The sequence below is a fragment of the Moschus berezovskii genome, chromosome 19 (assembly GCF_049115385.1).
Source record: "Moschus berezovskii isolate FMDL1 chromosome 19, NW_MosBer_1.0, whole genome shotgun sequence".
Taxonomy (NCBI): Eukaryota; Metazoa; Chordata; class Mammalia; order Artiodactyla; family Moschidae; genus Moschus; species Moschus berezovskii.
Window position 1 is genome coordinate 39,741,462 of NC_142478.1, and position 16,359 is coordinate 39,757,820.

At 37.2% G+C, this 16,359-nt stretch overlaps 1 protein-coding gene across 3 annotated transcripts in view; it reads left to right on the forward strand.

Moving 5' to 3' along the window:
• The first annotated feature begins 3,274 nt into the window (after positions 1-3,274).
• FSTL5 (follistatin like 5) overlaps positions 3,275-16,359 on the forward strand; it is an 882,948-nt gene continuing 869,863 nt past the window's right edge. For all 3 annotated transcript variants that reach the window (XM_055405237.2, XM_088827832.1, XM_088827833.1), the window contains exon 1: positions 3,275-3,400. In XM_055405237.2, the coding sequence (XP_055261212.1) occupies positions 3,275-3,400 (126 nt within the window). The remainder of the gene's footprint in view (positions 3,401-16,359) is intronic.

The window sequence follows — 16,359 nt, forward strand, 5'->3', positions numbered from 1 at the left end:
GTTATCTGAATTTTAATATCAGTTCTGTTTTACTCTATCTGTGCATGAGTGCTCACTTGCTCAGTCACGTCTGACTCTTTGCAACCCCATGGCAAGAATACTGGAGTGGGTTTCCAATTCATCCTCCAGGGGATCTTCCTGACCTAGGGATAGAACCCACATCTCCTATATCTCCTGCATTGGCAGGAGGATTCTTTACCACTGAATCACCTGGGAAACCTATTCTATCTATAATACCAAGTAAATCGCTGCAGCTGTATGATAGTTTTTGCTGAGATAAAGCATTTTTATTTTTGTATAACATTATTTTAAAGAAATTTTAGACTTGAAAATCATGACTTGCAATGGAAAAAATAATCATGGTTAAGAGTATCAAGGAAGTAGATTTAAACAGTTTAAATAGGTTGTATATACTATTCTGAAGCTTCACATGCTGACAGTTTTCTCAAGTTTTAGTGAAACTTTTTAAAGTAGATATTTCTATCCTGTTGCCTTTTGACTGAAATATACTTAGCAGCTTGTTGATCTAATTATCAATGTGTATAAGTTTACTCACCCAAGACTGATGAGATTTTTATTCACCCATTAACATGAATTAATTGTTCATTTGTTTTATATTTTAGAGTAGATGAACTCTTTTCCGTGTATGTGTGTGTGTGCACACAAAAAGTAGAGAAAGAGAGGAAAGAAAAAGGGCAGAGAAAGACAAACCCTTACGTGAGCACTTTTAGGAAATGTATGACCTCACCTTCACATAGCATCATACTGGTACAGGATTGTTGCCATGTCCCTTTCCTCCCTCTCCTGGTTCACAATGGAAGGAACGTAGTATTCAGAGCTCGAGAAAAATACTCCTTCACCCTTTTCCCAAACTGTTTGCTGTATCCTCAATCTCTGTCTTGAATTTAAAATATTCTGTCCAGTTGTCTTATAAACAAATATTTACCCCTGGGAGAAGGATTAGACTATACATCAAAATGACAGCAAAACGATGGATTGCAAATGAAAATATTTAGTTTCCGAGGTTAGCTTTCAGATGTTTCATAAAAGTAGTGGAAATAGGAATTGCATTCAGAATTGTCAGAATGCAGGAAAACACGCTCTTTCTTTTTTCCCTCACATGCAAGATGACATTCATTTACGCCTTCATTCATTGCACGTCCAGCAGGTACCAGACAACTTGGAAGGTCCAGATGATATAATGCTGGAGAAAAAGCAAAACAACAAATTCCAGCAGTCATGATGTTTAAAGGAGACAGATACATATTCTAGTGAGGAAAACCAACGTTTTGAAGTAATCAAATTAATTATGTGTAATTACAAAGAGAAGCTCTGAAACAAAGAAAAACTGATCTATGAACAGAGTAAACAAGAAATGTAACTCAGTCTTGGCATTATGGGGAAGGATTCCAAGGGATATTTTTGACATGAGATGATCTTTGGGTGATAAATGAGAAAAATGCATTTCATTTGTAGGAAATAGTATACAAAATCCTTATAGTAGGAATGTTCAAAATTTGAACAACCGCACAAAATTAGTCTGGCTGGAGGACAATTATTTAGAGAAGAGGAAGACATGTAGACCCAAGATGTTGTGGAAACTTGTAAGAACCAGTGATCTAGTTTTTATCTTAAGAATAAATGAATAGTGTATATCCGAAAGGTACTAGCAAATGCACTAACATCATGATGTTTGGATTGACCGTGATTGTTCAGGTTGTTGTGTGGAGAAGAGATTGAAAGTGCATTAGTGTGAAAGGTAAGGAAGGACAGGGTTTGGGCATTTGAAGGGGAAAGTGATTGTGTCAGGGTTGTTACAATAGATTTGAAAAGAAACTGATGTTTGAGAGGTATACATGAAGCTAGAACTAATGGAACTTAGGGATGAGTTTAATATAAAGAATAAGGGAGACAAAGATATAAAAAATGTCTCTTTTGTTTCTGACTTGAGTAAAAGGAGGAATGAAAAAGTCTCTAAGAGCATGACTTTATGTTAGCGTATGTATTAGACAGGAGGAGAAAAAGCTCCTCTTAAGGAAACAATGAGTTGGGGGTGTATGCTCAGTCGGTAAAGAATCTGCCTGCAACACAGGAGACCTGGGTTTGATTCCTGGATCAGGAAGCTCCCCTGGAGAAGGAAATGGCAACCCACTCCAGTATTCTTGCCTGGAGAATACCACGGACAGAGGAGCCTGGCAGGCTACAGTCCATGGGGTCTCAAGAGTTGGACACGACTGAGCAACTTCACTTCACTAAGAAGTGTTCTCAAAGTGGTAAAGAGGAATATAGTTGAGTTCAACACAGATTTGTTTGTTTCGAAGAGGTTTTAGGGAATTTATATGGTTAAAAAATTTATGCATTTTTACAGTTTCTCTGGCATATTCAAAACCAAAGAGTGGTGGAAAGAATCATATGCTTTTTAGTTTAAAGCACTTTAAAAAAAGCAGCTTTCAAGGAAATGTCCTTTTGGGTGCTACTGAAAAAATATACTCATAAGTCAATATAATCCAATGGCATAATTTCTGTTGTACCTCAGTTTATTAAGAATTTATCGTAGTACAGGGATCCCCAGTCCTTAGGTCATAGACTGGCACAAGTGCACAGTTTCTCAGGAACTGGGCCATATGGCAGGAGGTAAGCAGTTGGTGAGCAAGCAAAGCTTCATCTGCTATTCTCCATCGCTCCCCATTGCTTGCATTATTGCCTGAACCACATCCTCCGCCCCGCCCCCCACCATGAAAATTCTATTCCAGGAAACTGGTCCCTTCTGCCAAAAAGGTTGGGGATTGCTGCTATAGAAGACTATCTCATCAACATTTCACTGATATTTACCAGTAAATTATAATAGCTATAGTTTTATTAAGCATTTTTCATCAGACATACTCAACGAGGACTTTGAGATTTATACATGTGTTGATAAATGTATCCTGTATGGTTGATTAGAAAATTAATCATGGTTTAATGTCTTCTCTCTTTTGAAAAAAATTTCTTTCAGCTTGTGTTTATTTTACCTCAATATTTTATTTCTACTAATTTAATGTTATATAAAGCTGTATGTGTGAAAAAAAAACAGTATTTCTTATATCAAGAAGATTAGAATATTTATTTGAAGATGCTTACCTATTATGGATTCAGTTGGCAACTGCTGCTGAGTTTTGATGAATTATATGGAGAATTTTATTTGTTATTGAATATTTTTAATATATTTCTTCAATTTAGAATGTGTTTTCTGATTATTTGCAATGTTAATTTTCACAGGTGAAAAGCAATAAGGATGTTTAAGTGCTGGTCAGCTGTTTTGATTCTTGGATTCATTTTTCTGGAGTCTGAGGGAAGGCCAACCAAAGAAGCAGGATATGGCCTTAAATCCTACCAACCTCTAATAAGATTGCGACACAAGGTACCTTACCATTCTGGACTTACTCATAATGAACTAAACTGTTGGTTCTCTGGTTTACGACTCACTTAGGAGCACTTAGTGCAGAATATACTTTCAGAGTATAATTTATATTTATATAAATAAGCCTTTTAGAAACACAATTTGGGGGATTACTTTTGACAAAGTATAGAGATGGACTATTTAAAAAAGTGTCATGAATATTTCACATGAAGAAATAGGATAGGACTTATAAAAGTATGTCAAGACCTAATCACCCAGATAATTTCTATTATTTCCATATTAATTTTAACTTTATAACTTCAAACTAAACCAAAAGTGTTATGTTCTTGAATTTGCCATTAAGATAAACAAAAAAGGATGTCTATACCATCTGGAGATATATAGTTTGGCAAAGTTTTTTGTTCTTTTAAAAATCATTAGATATTTTAATTTCACAAAAATCATAATAATTTAAGGTTGTCTAATAGAAAATACTTCATTTACTGATGTTAAATATTTTCAAGAATTAAATAAATTGACATTAGGATTTTTATAAATTCCATAGATTATATACTTACAATAAATTAAGCTAGTGTTTTTAATAATACATCATGATATTGCAAGTAAAATACTTAAACAACATTTTATTCAATCAAATAAAAGTTTATAATACGTTTTGGTTTTCCTAGAGAGTGGAAAAAAGACAAAAATGCTGAAATTGAAAAGAACATATACATTTTAAGATTTTTTTATGCTACCTGTCTTTTAAAAATCACTTCAAATAAACAAACATAACTATATTGATTTTCTCCTTTACAGTCACTCCATGATAGTAGCACTTACACTGCATGTATTTTTGCTGAAATTCTTTTATAACAGTATAGTATTTTGACAAAATCGCTAACCTTTTCTGGGATTTTTATGTGCCAAACCTTAGGCTAAGCTGTTAAATTTATTGTTTTATTTAATCTTCAAACCAAGTTTATGAAAGTGTATCTATTTTCATTCTATAGATAAGAAATAAAAAAATTCTTAGAAAGTTAAGGAATTTTTGGAACACATACATTTATTAAATATTTCAATAAGCTAAGGTATAGCATGCAGAATAGATATGACAGGTATAAAAGAGAAAATAAGTGGAATATAAACTTACTTCCAAGTTTAAAAATATTATAGAAGTTTAGTTGCATGTAAAAGTAAATAAGCTATTAAAATGTTCATTCTAGATAAATACAATCGGAGAATTGGCCTTATCCCACTCTTTTTCTGTTATCATTCATTTCCCCTACTTCATGGACTAATGATAAGTTTTGTCCCAGCTCCAAACTTAGATATAATAACTCCTTTATGAATGCTCTGAAAACACAATATTAATTCAACATACTGACTCATACTATTACAGACCCAGTGAATATTTATTCCGTGCTATGTGACTTCCCTATGTTACGTGTCTTGAGGTCTAAAACTGTGCCTTTCTCATCTTTTTATTCCTAGTACCTAGTAGATACTATGTAATTGAATCGGCAGAAAAATAGTAGGTAGAATGTCTGACTAAAAGTTTTGATTGTTCCTGTTAAATGTAGCATAACAGATTGTCATGTATTATTTATAAATAATTTTGAATTAAATTTGGACATTGCAGATAAATCACTTACCATGCATTGCTGTGTAATTTAAGAAACCTTTATTTTATTTTTTAAATTTATTTTATTGGAGGCAAATTACCTTACATTAATATATTGGTTGGTTTTGCCATACATTGACACGAATCCGCCCCGGGTGTACATGTGTTCCCTTTCTTGAACCCCCCTCCCACCTCCCTCTTCCCCATATCCTCCCTCCAGGTCATCCCTGTGCACCAGCCCCAAGCATCCTGTATCATGCGTCGAACCTGGACTGGTCACTTATGATAATATACATGCTACAATGCCGTTCTCCCCAATCATCCCACCTTCACCCTCTGCCACAGAGTCCCAAAGACTGTTCTATATACCTATGTCTCTTAAAGAAACCTTTAAAGAAATGAAACAACACAATGAGTTAAACCTGTTTTAGAAACACTAATACTCACCCAAAATGATCAAAGTCACCTCCCAATCTTTTCCTTCTCTGTGAGTTCTTATCTCTTCATAGTTAGAAGTAGTACATGACTACTGGTATTTAGGAGCAGAGAGGCAGAGAATGTTACGACCATACATAACTTTCAAATGACTTGAGACAGAGGTGACGTTAAGCTATAAATACAATTCTGTGACTGTGTGTGTGTGAAAGTGTGTATCTGGTGGGAATTAAGAAGCTCCCTGAGTTCTGTAAGTTCCTGCAAAACCCCGGCAGATACTTTCCCCTCATTATCAGCCCCAATCCAACCACTGGGGTGTACTTTTCCTTCTCCAAGACCTTGAAGACTAATCTCAATATAGCATGTATTTATTTTTGAATTAGTCACTATTTGAATCCGAAGAATACCTGATTGTCTTTCTCACTTCTTTGCACTCCAATTAGGCTCACATGCTACTTTATTGGAGAGGTTTTCCCAAACCATAACTGAAAATGGAACAAACATAGACACTCCCTTGATCCCCTGTTAATGTTCACTCTAGAATACCATTATTTGTAAAAATATTTCTTTCATTTATTTGTTAGTTTGCTGGATGTTTCTTTTCATTATGATGTAAGGTACTATTCATCTTTGGCTTCCCTGGTGACTCAGTGGTAAAGAATCTGCCTGCATTGTAGATGTGAGTTTGATCCCTGGGTCTGGTAGATCCTTGGAGAAGGAAATGGCAGCCCACTTCAGTATCTCATGGACAGAGGAGCCTGGCGGGCTACAGTTCATGGGGTCCCAAAAGAGTCGGACACAACACACACACTATTCATCTTGCTATAGCCCAGCACCTAGGACAGTAAAAAGAAACAAATATATTTATAGTGAATGATTCCATCACTGACTAGAATAAGGCTTAAATCAAGATGATATTTATGTGTATAATTATATCATATTATAATTAATAATATATTAAAAATAATTTCCTTTTCTATCATTTTTGCTGGAGTAAAATCAACTGAGCTATACTTAATACAAATTTTAAAAATACATTATTTATATTTCCATACAAATTATGAGATTATTTATTCTAGTTCTGTGAAAAATATCGTTGGTAGCTTGATAGGGATTGCATTGAATGTATAAATTACTTTGGGTGGTATACTCATTTTCACAATATTTATTCTTCCAACCCACGAACATGGTATATTTCTCCATCTATTAGTGTCCTCTTTGATTACTTTCACTAGTGTTTTATAGTTTTCTATGTACAAGTCTTTTGTTTTCTTAGGTAGATATATTCCTAAGCATTTAATTCTTTTCGTTGCAACAGTGAATGGAATAGTTTCCTTAATTTCTCTTTCTATTTTCTCATTATTAGTGTATAGGAATGCAAGGGATTTCTGTGTGTTGATTTTATAGCCACTTGTAAAAGAATGAAACTAGAACACTTCCTAACACCATACACCAAAATAAACTCAAAATGGATTAGAGAGCTAAATGTAAGACCAGATTCTATAAAACTCCTAGAGGAGAACGTAGGCAAAACACTCTCGGACATAAATCACAGCAGGATACTCCAAGACCCACCTCCCAGAATATTGGAAATAAAAGCAAAAATAAACAAATGGGACCTAATTAAAATCAAAAGCTTCTGCAAAGCAAAGGAAACTATAAGCAAGGCAAAAAGACAGCCTTCAGAATGGGAGAAAAGAATAGCAAATGAAGCAACTGATAAAGGATTAATCTCCAAAATATACAAGCAGCTCCTGCAGCTCAATTCCAGAAAACTTAGTGACCCAATCAAAAAATGGGCCAAAGAACTAAACAGACATTTCTCCAAAGAAGACATAAAGATGGCTAACAAACACATGAAAAAATGCTCAACATCCCTCATAATCAAAGAAATGCAAATCAAAACCACAATGAGATACCATTTCACACCAGTCAGAATGGCTGCTATCCAAAAGTCTACATGCAATAAATGCTGGAGAGGGTGTGGAGAAAAAGGAACCCTCTTACACTGTTGGTGGGAATGCAAACTAGTACAGCCACTATGGAGAACAGTGTGGAGATTCCTCAAAAAACTGGAAATAGAACTGCCATATGATCCAGCAATCGCACTCCTGGGCATACACACCATGGAAACCAGAATTGAAAGAGACACATATACTCCAATGTTCGTTGCAGCACTGTTTATAATAGCCAGGACATGGAAGCAACCTAGATGTCCATCTGCAGATGAACGGATAAGAAAGCTTTGGTACATATACACAATGGAGTATTTTTCAGCCATCAAAAAGAATGCATTTGAATCAGTTTTAATGAGGTGGATGAAATTGGAGCCAATTATACAGAGTGAAAGCCAGAAAGAAAAACATCAATACAGTATACTAACGCATATATATGGAATTTAGAAAGATGGTAACCTGAACCCTGTATACAAGACTGCAAAGAGACATAGGTATATAGATCAGTCTTTGGGACTCTGTGGCAGAGGGTGAAGGTGGGATGATTGGGGAGAACGGCATTGTAGCATGTATATTATCATAAGTGACCAGTCCAGGTTCGACGCATGATACAGGATGCTTGGGGCTGGTGCACAGGGATGACCTGGAGGGAGGATATGGGGAAGAGGGAGGTGGGAGGGGGGTTCAAGAAAGGGAACACATGTACACCCAGGGTGGATTCATGTCAATGTATGGCAAAACCAACCAATATATTAATGTAAGGTAATTTGCCTCCAATAAAATAAATTTAAAAAATAATTAATTAAAAAAATAAAATACATTATTTAATAGCATTGTATAAATTTATTTCCTTGCATTTGTTATTTTTAACTTGCATAGTTTTATTTAAATAAAGTAGACGATAGACATCTATAAATCTGTAAGACTGAAGGAATGCAAAAGGAGATTTTCTATTTGGATAGGTCTCACTAGCATAAATATTATTTGCTAACTACAAAACGCTAAAATATATAATAAATACATTAGATTTTGAGTTTTGATTAGCCACTTTCCACATTTTCCCCAGAAAGGTGTCAGTTCTTTGAGTCTGAACAAATGTATGTACAGAATGGAATTTTCTCAAATATTTGTATGTCAATTGTATAATTAATCCCCTTTTGGGAGCAAAAACTGAAATGTGTGATTTACTTGTAAGATTACACAGTGAAAGTGAAAGTGAAAATGTTAGTCACTGAGTCCTGTCTGACTCTTTGTGACCCCTCGGACTGTAGCCCGCCAGGTTCCCCTGTCCATGGAATTTTCCAGGCAAGAAAATTGGAGTGGATTGCCATTCCCTTCTCCAGGGGATCTTCCCAACAAATGGATCAACTTGGGTCTCCCAAATTGCAGGCAAATTCTTAACAATCTGAGCCACTAGGGAAGACCATACATAGTGTAGTGTAGTATAGATATAAACATATATGTACATAGTTGTATCATTTATAACTCTGTATACACATGTGTGATTGCAAATATATATTCTGTGTCTCAAGATAAAAATGAGTAACATAAATCCATCGTGTTAATTATAGAAATCTTAATTATAGTCCATAACTTGTATCTAAGGGGGCTGATGCTGTGTTTCATCCAAAGTGCTTACCCAACAAGCATTTATTGAACTTGAGGATATGGAATTCATTAGCAATAAAAAATTGTAAAACACAACTACAAAATGCAAATCCAAATAGTACTCTTATTTTATTATCATTTTGAAGTGAATATTGTATACCTATATTGTGCTACATTCTTTCATATACATTAATTGTTGCAATTTAATTCCACAATAATCCTTTGACACAGGGAATATTTTTCCTGCTTATTCAAATGACATTATTAAAACCTGAGAGGGAAAGTAACTTTCTCAAGGGAAAGAGAGAGGATCATACAGAAAAATGAGATTAGTAAGAAGCCCATAAAAGCATAGGTAGAACACAGATGGGGAAGAAGGATTAGAAAGAATAAAGATGATAATGCTAGTAAAGCAAAGTTACAGTGAAGGAGAAACATCTAATGTCCTTTCATCTTGTCCTTCTACCTTTCCATAAGCACAAGCACAGTGTTTCCATGTATGTTTTCTTGGCTAGACTGAAATGAATGTCTTCTCCTAATAGGGGAGCATAATGTTGGATAAGACTGAAGTGACTTAGCAATACAAAAGTTGCTGTAGTTTAGGTCAATCTCAGCTTTAGTTTAGGTCAGTCTCCCAGTGAAGACTCACTCAGAAGCAACAGTCACCACCCTAACTGCTGGTCTGTTACTGGTTTTGAGCATAGTAGTTACTATAGGGGCTCCCAGATGGCTCAGTTCAGTTCAGTTCAGTCGCTCTGTCGTGTCCGACTCTGTGACCCATGAATCACAGCACGCCAGGCCTCCCTGTCCATCACCAACTCCCGGAGTTCACTCAAACTCATGACCATTGAGTCAGTGATGCCATCCAGCCATCTCATTCTCTGTCGTCCCCTTTTCCTCCTGCCCCCAATTCTTCCCAGCATCAGAGTCTTTTCCAGTGAGTCAACTCATCGCATGAGGTGGCCAAAGTATTGCAGTTTCAGCTTTAGCATCAGTCTTTCCAATGAACGTCCAGGATTGATCTCCTTTAGAATGGACTGGCTGGATCTCCTTGCAGTCCACGGGACTCTCAAGAGTCTTCTCCAGCACCACAGTTCAAAAGCATCAATACTTCGGAGATCAGCTTTCTTCACAGTCCAACTCTCACATCCATACATGACCACAGGAAAAACCATAGCCTTGACTAGACGGACCTTGGTTGGCAAAGTAATGTCTCTGCTTTTTAACATGCTATCTAGGTTGGTCATAACTTTCCTTCCAAGGAGTAAGCGTCTTTTAATTTCATGGCTGCAATCAGCATCTGCAGTGATTTTGGAGCCCCCCCCCCACCCCCGGAAAAAGTCTGATACTGTTTCCACTGTTTCCCCATCTATTTCCCATGAAGTGATGGGACCAGATGCCATGATCTTTGTTTTCTGAATGTTGAGCTTCAAGCCAACCTTTTCACTCTCCTCTTTCACTTTCGTCAAGAGGCCTTTGAGTTCCTCTTCACTTTCTGCCATAAGGGTGGTGTCATCTGCATATCTGAGGTTATTGATATTTCTCCTGGCAATCTTGATTCAAGCTTGTGTTTCTTCTAGCCCAGAGTTCCTCATGTTGTACTCTACATATAAGTTAAATAAGCAGGGTGACAATATACAACCTTGACGTACTCCTTTTCCTATTTGGAACCAGTCTGTTGTTCCATGTCCAGTTCTAATTGTTGCTTCCTGACCTGCATACACGCTTCTCAAGAGGCAGGTCAGGTGGTCTGGGATTCCCATCTCTTTCAGAATTTCCACAGTTTATTGTGATCCACACAGTCAAAGGCTTTGGCATAGTCAGTGAAGCAGAAATAGATGTTTTTCTGGAGCTCTCTTGCTTTCTCCATGATCCAGTGGATGTTGGCAATTTGATCTCTGGTGCCTCTGCCTTTTCTAAAACCTGCTTGAGCATCTGGAAGTTCACGGTTCACATATTGCTGAAGCCTGGCTTGGAGAATTTTGAGCATGACTTTACTAGCGTGTGAGATGAGTGCAATTGTGCGGTAGTTTGAGCATTCTTTGGCATTGCCTTTCTTTGGGATTGGAATGAAGACTGACCTTTTCCAGTCCTGTGGCCACTGCTGAGTTTTCCACATTTGCTGGCATATTGAGTGCAGCACTTTTACAGCATCATCTTTCAGGATTGGAAATAGCTCCACTGGAATTCCATCACCTCCACTAGCTTTATTCGTCATGATGCTTTATAAGGCCCACTTGACTTCACATTCCAAGATGTCTGGTTCTAGGTGAGTGATCACACCATTGTGATTATCTTGGTCATGAAGATCTTTTTTGTACAGTTCTTCTGTGTATTCTTGCCACCTCTTCTTAATATCTTCTGCTTCTGTTAGGTCCATACCATTTCTGTCCTTTATTGAGCCCGTCTTTGCATGAAATGTTCCCTTGGTATCTCTAATTTTCTTGAAGAGATCTCTTGTTTTTCCTTTTCTGTTGTTTTCCTCTATTTCTTTGCATTGATCACTGAGGAAGGCTTTCTTATCTCTCCTTGCTATTCTTTGGAACTCTGCATTCAGATGCTTATATCTTTCCTTTTCTCCTTTGCTTTTTGCTTCTCCTCTTTTCACAGCTATTTGTAAGGCCTCCTCAGACAGCCATTTTGCTTTTTTGCATTTCTTTTCCATGGGGATGGTCTTGGTCCCTGTCTCCTGTACAATGTCACAAACCTCCGTCCAGAGTTTATCAGGCTCTCTATCAGATCTAGTCCCTTAAATCTATTTCTCACTTCCACTGTATAATCATACAGGATTATATGATTATATGAGCCAGGTGGCTCAGCAATAAAAAACTCACATGCCAATGTGCAGGGTTGGAAAGATCTCTGTAGTAAGAAATGGTTCAGTTCAGTCACTCAGTTGTGTCTGACTCTTTACAAACCAAGGCTTCCCTGTCCATCACCGACTCCTGGAGCTTACTCATACTCATGGCCATTGAGTTGGTGATGCCATCCAACCATCTCATCCTCTGTTTTCTCCTTCTCTCGCCTTCAATCTTTCCCAGCATCAGGGTGTTTTCAAATGAGTCAGTTCTTCACATCAGGTGACTAAAGTATTGGAGTTTCAGCTTCAGTATCATTCCTTCCAATGAGTATTCAGGATTAATTTCTTTTATGTTGGACTGGTTGGATCTTCTTGCAGTCCAAGGGACTCTCAAGAATCTTCTCCAACTCCACAGTTCAAAAGCATCCATTCTCTGGTGGTCAGTTTTCTTTATAGTAAAACTCTCACATCCGTACATGACTACTGGAAAAATCAGAACTTTGACTAGATAGAGTTTTGTTGGCAAGCAATGTCTCTGCTTCTTATTTATTTTTGACTTTTTAAAAGTTTTATTATTGGTTATTTTTATTTTATTTTTTTGCTTTACAATATTTTATTGGTTTTTCATACACTGACATGACTCTGCCCCGGGTGTACATGTGTTCCCCATATTGAACCCTCCTCCAACCTCCCTCCCCATACCATCTCTCTGGTTCATCCCGGTGCTCCAGCCCCGAGCATCCTGTATCATGCATCGAACCTGGACTGGCAATTCATTTCACATATGATAATATACATGTTTCAATGCCATTCTCCCAAATCATCCCACCCTCGCCCTCTCCCACAGAGTCCAGGAGACTGTTCTATACATCTGTGTCTCTTCTGCTGTCTCGCATACAGGGTTATCGTTATCATCTTTCTAAATTCCATATATATGCTTTAGTATACTGTATTGGTTTTTTTCTTTCTGGATTACTTCACTCTGTATAATAGGCTCCAGTTTCATCCACCTCATTAGAACTGATTTAAATATATTCTTTTTAATGGCTGAGTAATACTCCATTGTGTATATGTACCAAAGCTTTCTTATCCATTCGTCTGCTGATGGACATCTAGGTTGCTTCCATGTCCTGGCTATTATAAACAGTGCTGTGATGAATATTGGAGTGCATGTGTCTCTTTCAATTCTGGTTTCCTTGGTGTGTACGCCCAGGAGTGGGATTGCTGGGTTGTATGCCAGTTCTATTTCCAGGTTTTTAAGGAATCTCCACACTGTTCTCCATAGTGGCTGTACTAGTTTGCATTCCCACCAACAGTGTAAGAGGGTTCCCTTTTCTCCATACCCTCTCCAGCATTTATTGCGTGTAGACATTTGGATAGCAGCCATTCTGACTGGCATGAAATGGTGCCTCATTGTGACTTTGATTTGCATTTCTCTGATTATAGTGATGTTGAGCATCTTTTCATGTTTTTGTTAGCCAGCTGTATGTCTTCTTTGGAGAAACGTCTGTTTAGTTCTTTGTCCCATTTTTTGATTGGGTCATTTATTTTTCTGGAATTGAGCTTCAGGAGTTGCTTATATATTTTTGAGATTAATTCTTTGTCAGTTGCTTCAACACACAGAGATCCCTTGCATTCCTATACACTAATAATGATAAAATAGAAAGAGAAATTAAGGAAACAATTCCACTCACCGTTGCAATGAAAAGAATAAAATACTTAGGAATATATCTACCTAAAGAAACAAAAGACCTATATATAGAAAACTCTAAAACACTGGTGAAAAAATCAAAGAGGACACTAATAGATGGAGAAATATACCATGTTCATGGATTGGAAGAATCAATATTGTGATAATGAGTATACTACCCAAAATAATCTATAGATTCAGTGCAATCCTTATCAACTACCAACGGTATTTTTCACAGAGCTAGAACAGATAATTTCACAATTTGTATGGAAATCCAAAAAACCTCGAATAGACAAAGCAATCTTGAGAAAGAAGAATGGAACTGGAGGAATCAACCTGCCGGACTTCAGGATCTACTACAAAGCCACAGTCATCAAGACAGTATGATACTGCCATAAAGACAGAAATATAGATCAATGGAATAAAATAGAAGCCCAGAGATTAATCCACGCACCTTTGGATACCTTATCTTTGACAAAGGAGGCAAGAATATTCAATGGAGTAAAGACAATCTCTTTAACAAATGGTGCTGGGAAAACTGGTCAACCACTTGTAAAAGAATGAAACTAGAACACTTTCTAACACCATACACAAATAAACTCAAAATGGATTAAAGATCTAAATGTAAGACCAGAAACTATAAAACACCTAGAGGAGAGCATAGGCAAAACACTCTCTGACATAAATCACAGCAGGATCCTCCATGACCCACCTCCCAGAATATTGGAAATAAAAGCAAAAATAAACAAATGGGACCTAATTAAAATTAAAAGCATCTACACAGCAAAGGAAACTATAAGCAAGGTGAATAGACAACCTTCAGAATGGGAGAAAATAATATCTTTGCTTTTTAATATGCTGTCTAGGTTGGTCATAACTTTTCTTCCAAGGAGCAAGTGCTTTTTAATTTCATGACTGCAGTCACCATCTGCAGTGATTTTGGAGCTCAAAAAAATAAAGTCTGTCACTGTTTCCATCATTTCCCCATCTATTTGCTATGAAGCGATGGGACCGGATGCCAAGATCTTAGTTTTATGAATGTGGAGTTTTAAGCCAGCTTTTTCATTCTCCTCTTTCACTTTCAACAAGAGACTCTTTAGTTCTTCTTCACTTTCTGCCATAAGTGTGGTGTCATCTACATATCTTTGGTTATTGATATTTCTTCTGGCAATCCTGATTCCACTTTATGCTTCATCCAGCAAATGGTTCAGTTCAGTTCAGTCGCTCAGCCGTGACCGACTCTTTGCGACCCCATGAATCACAGCACGCCAGGCCTCCCTGTCCATCACCAACTCCCAGAACCTAGAAAAATCACATGGACATAGGAGTCCGGTTGTCTACACAGTCCATGGGGATCATAGAATCAGACATGATTGAGCATATACTCACACAGGTCACACACAGTAGCTATTGGTTACTATGAGCATTTGTGAGAAAATTCCCTGAAGTTTTCCATACTTTGAGCCATCTCCAGAATTGATATACTCAAAGCAGGTCACACAGAACTTAGTATCACAAGGCATTTGCTGTATACTAGGTACTCTGTTAGCTTTATTCTGTACAATGGTTTAATTATATGAAGATTCTTATGTTGTAAGTGCTTTTATTACTGTTTGATAGAAGAGAAAACTAAGCTTCACAAATGTTTAGTAGTTGTTTAATACAACACACTTAAAATGTTGGGAAGCAGGATTAGGATTTAATATAAATCCTGTATATTTTAACATCCACTCCACGGTGAGTACTTTTGTGTTAATTTAGCCTGTGTGCCAGATATTCCCTGCATTCTGATCACGTTAGTCCCTTTGTGCTTAAAGTGACTATTTGTCTAGGTTTGGCTAATAAGTTGTTAAGAAGTACCATGGAATGCCTCTGGGCTGAACATTTGATCCTAATTGTAAAACCTCCCAAATTATCTTTTTTCTTCTAGTATGTCAAACAGCATCTCTTCAAGGGAGTGCCTGATTCAACTAGGATGACTAAAACTCCCTAGCAATTAGTGATTATCTTGAAATGAGAAATGAGGGGAAGGTCTTCTTTTTTAAACCACTGGGAGATGTCTGATATTTTGGAATTATCATTATCTGTCTTAGAGAACTAGAACATAAGCTCTTGTCATCTAACCAAAGATTCTGTACACTTTTTCCTCTACTACCTTGGTTTCTTTTTTCATTTCTATTCCAAGGCTTTTTGTCTTCTCTTTCATCCAATATTTCTTTCTTCTTTCTGTATTCTTCTGGCTCATAATTTCCTATTAAAGGACGCTTGCTCCTTAAAGAAAAGCTATGACCAACCTGCTGCTGCTACTGCTGCTAAGTCGCGTCAGTCGTGTCCGACTCTGTGCGACCCCATAGAAGGCAGCCGACCAGGCTCTGCCATTCCTGGGATTCTCCAGCAAGAACACTGAATCAATTTCCTTCTCCAATGTGTGAAAGTGAAAAGTGAAAGTGAAGTCGCTCAGTCGTGTCCGACTAGTAGCGACCCCATGGACTGCAGCCCACCAGGCTCCTCTGTCCATGCAATTTTCTAGGCAAGAGTACTGGAGTGGTTTGCCATTGCCTTCTCCATGACCAACGTAGACAGCACATTAAAAAGCAGAGACATAACTTTGCCAACAAAGGTCCATATCGTCAAAGCTATGGTTTTTCCAGTAGTCACACATGGATGTGAGAGTTGGACTATAAAGAGAGCTGAGCACTGAAGAGTTGATGCTTTCGAACTGTGGTGTTGGAGAAGACTCTTGAGAGTCCCTTGGACTGCAAAGAAATACAACCAGTCCATTCTAAAGGAAATCATCCTGAATATTTGTTGGAAGGACTGATACTGAAGCTGAAACTGCAATACTTTGGCCACCTGATGCAATGAACT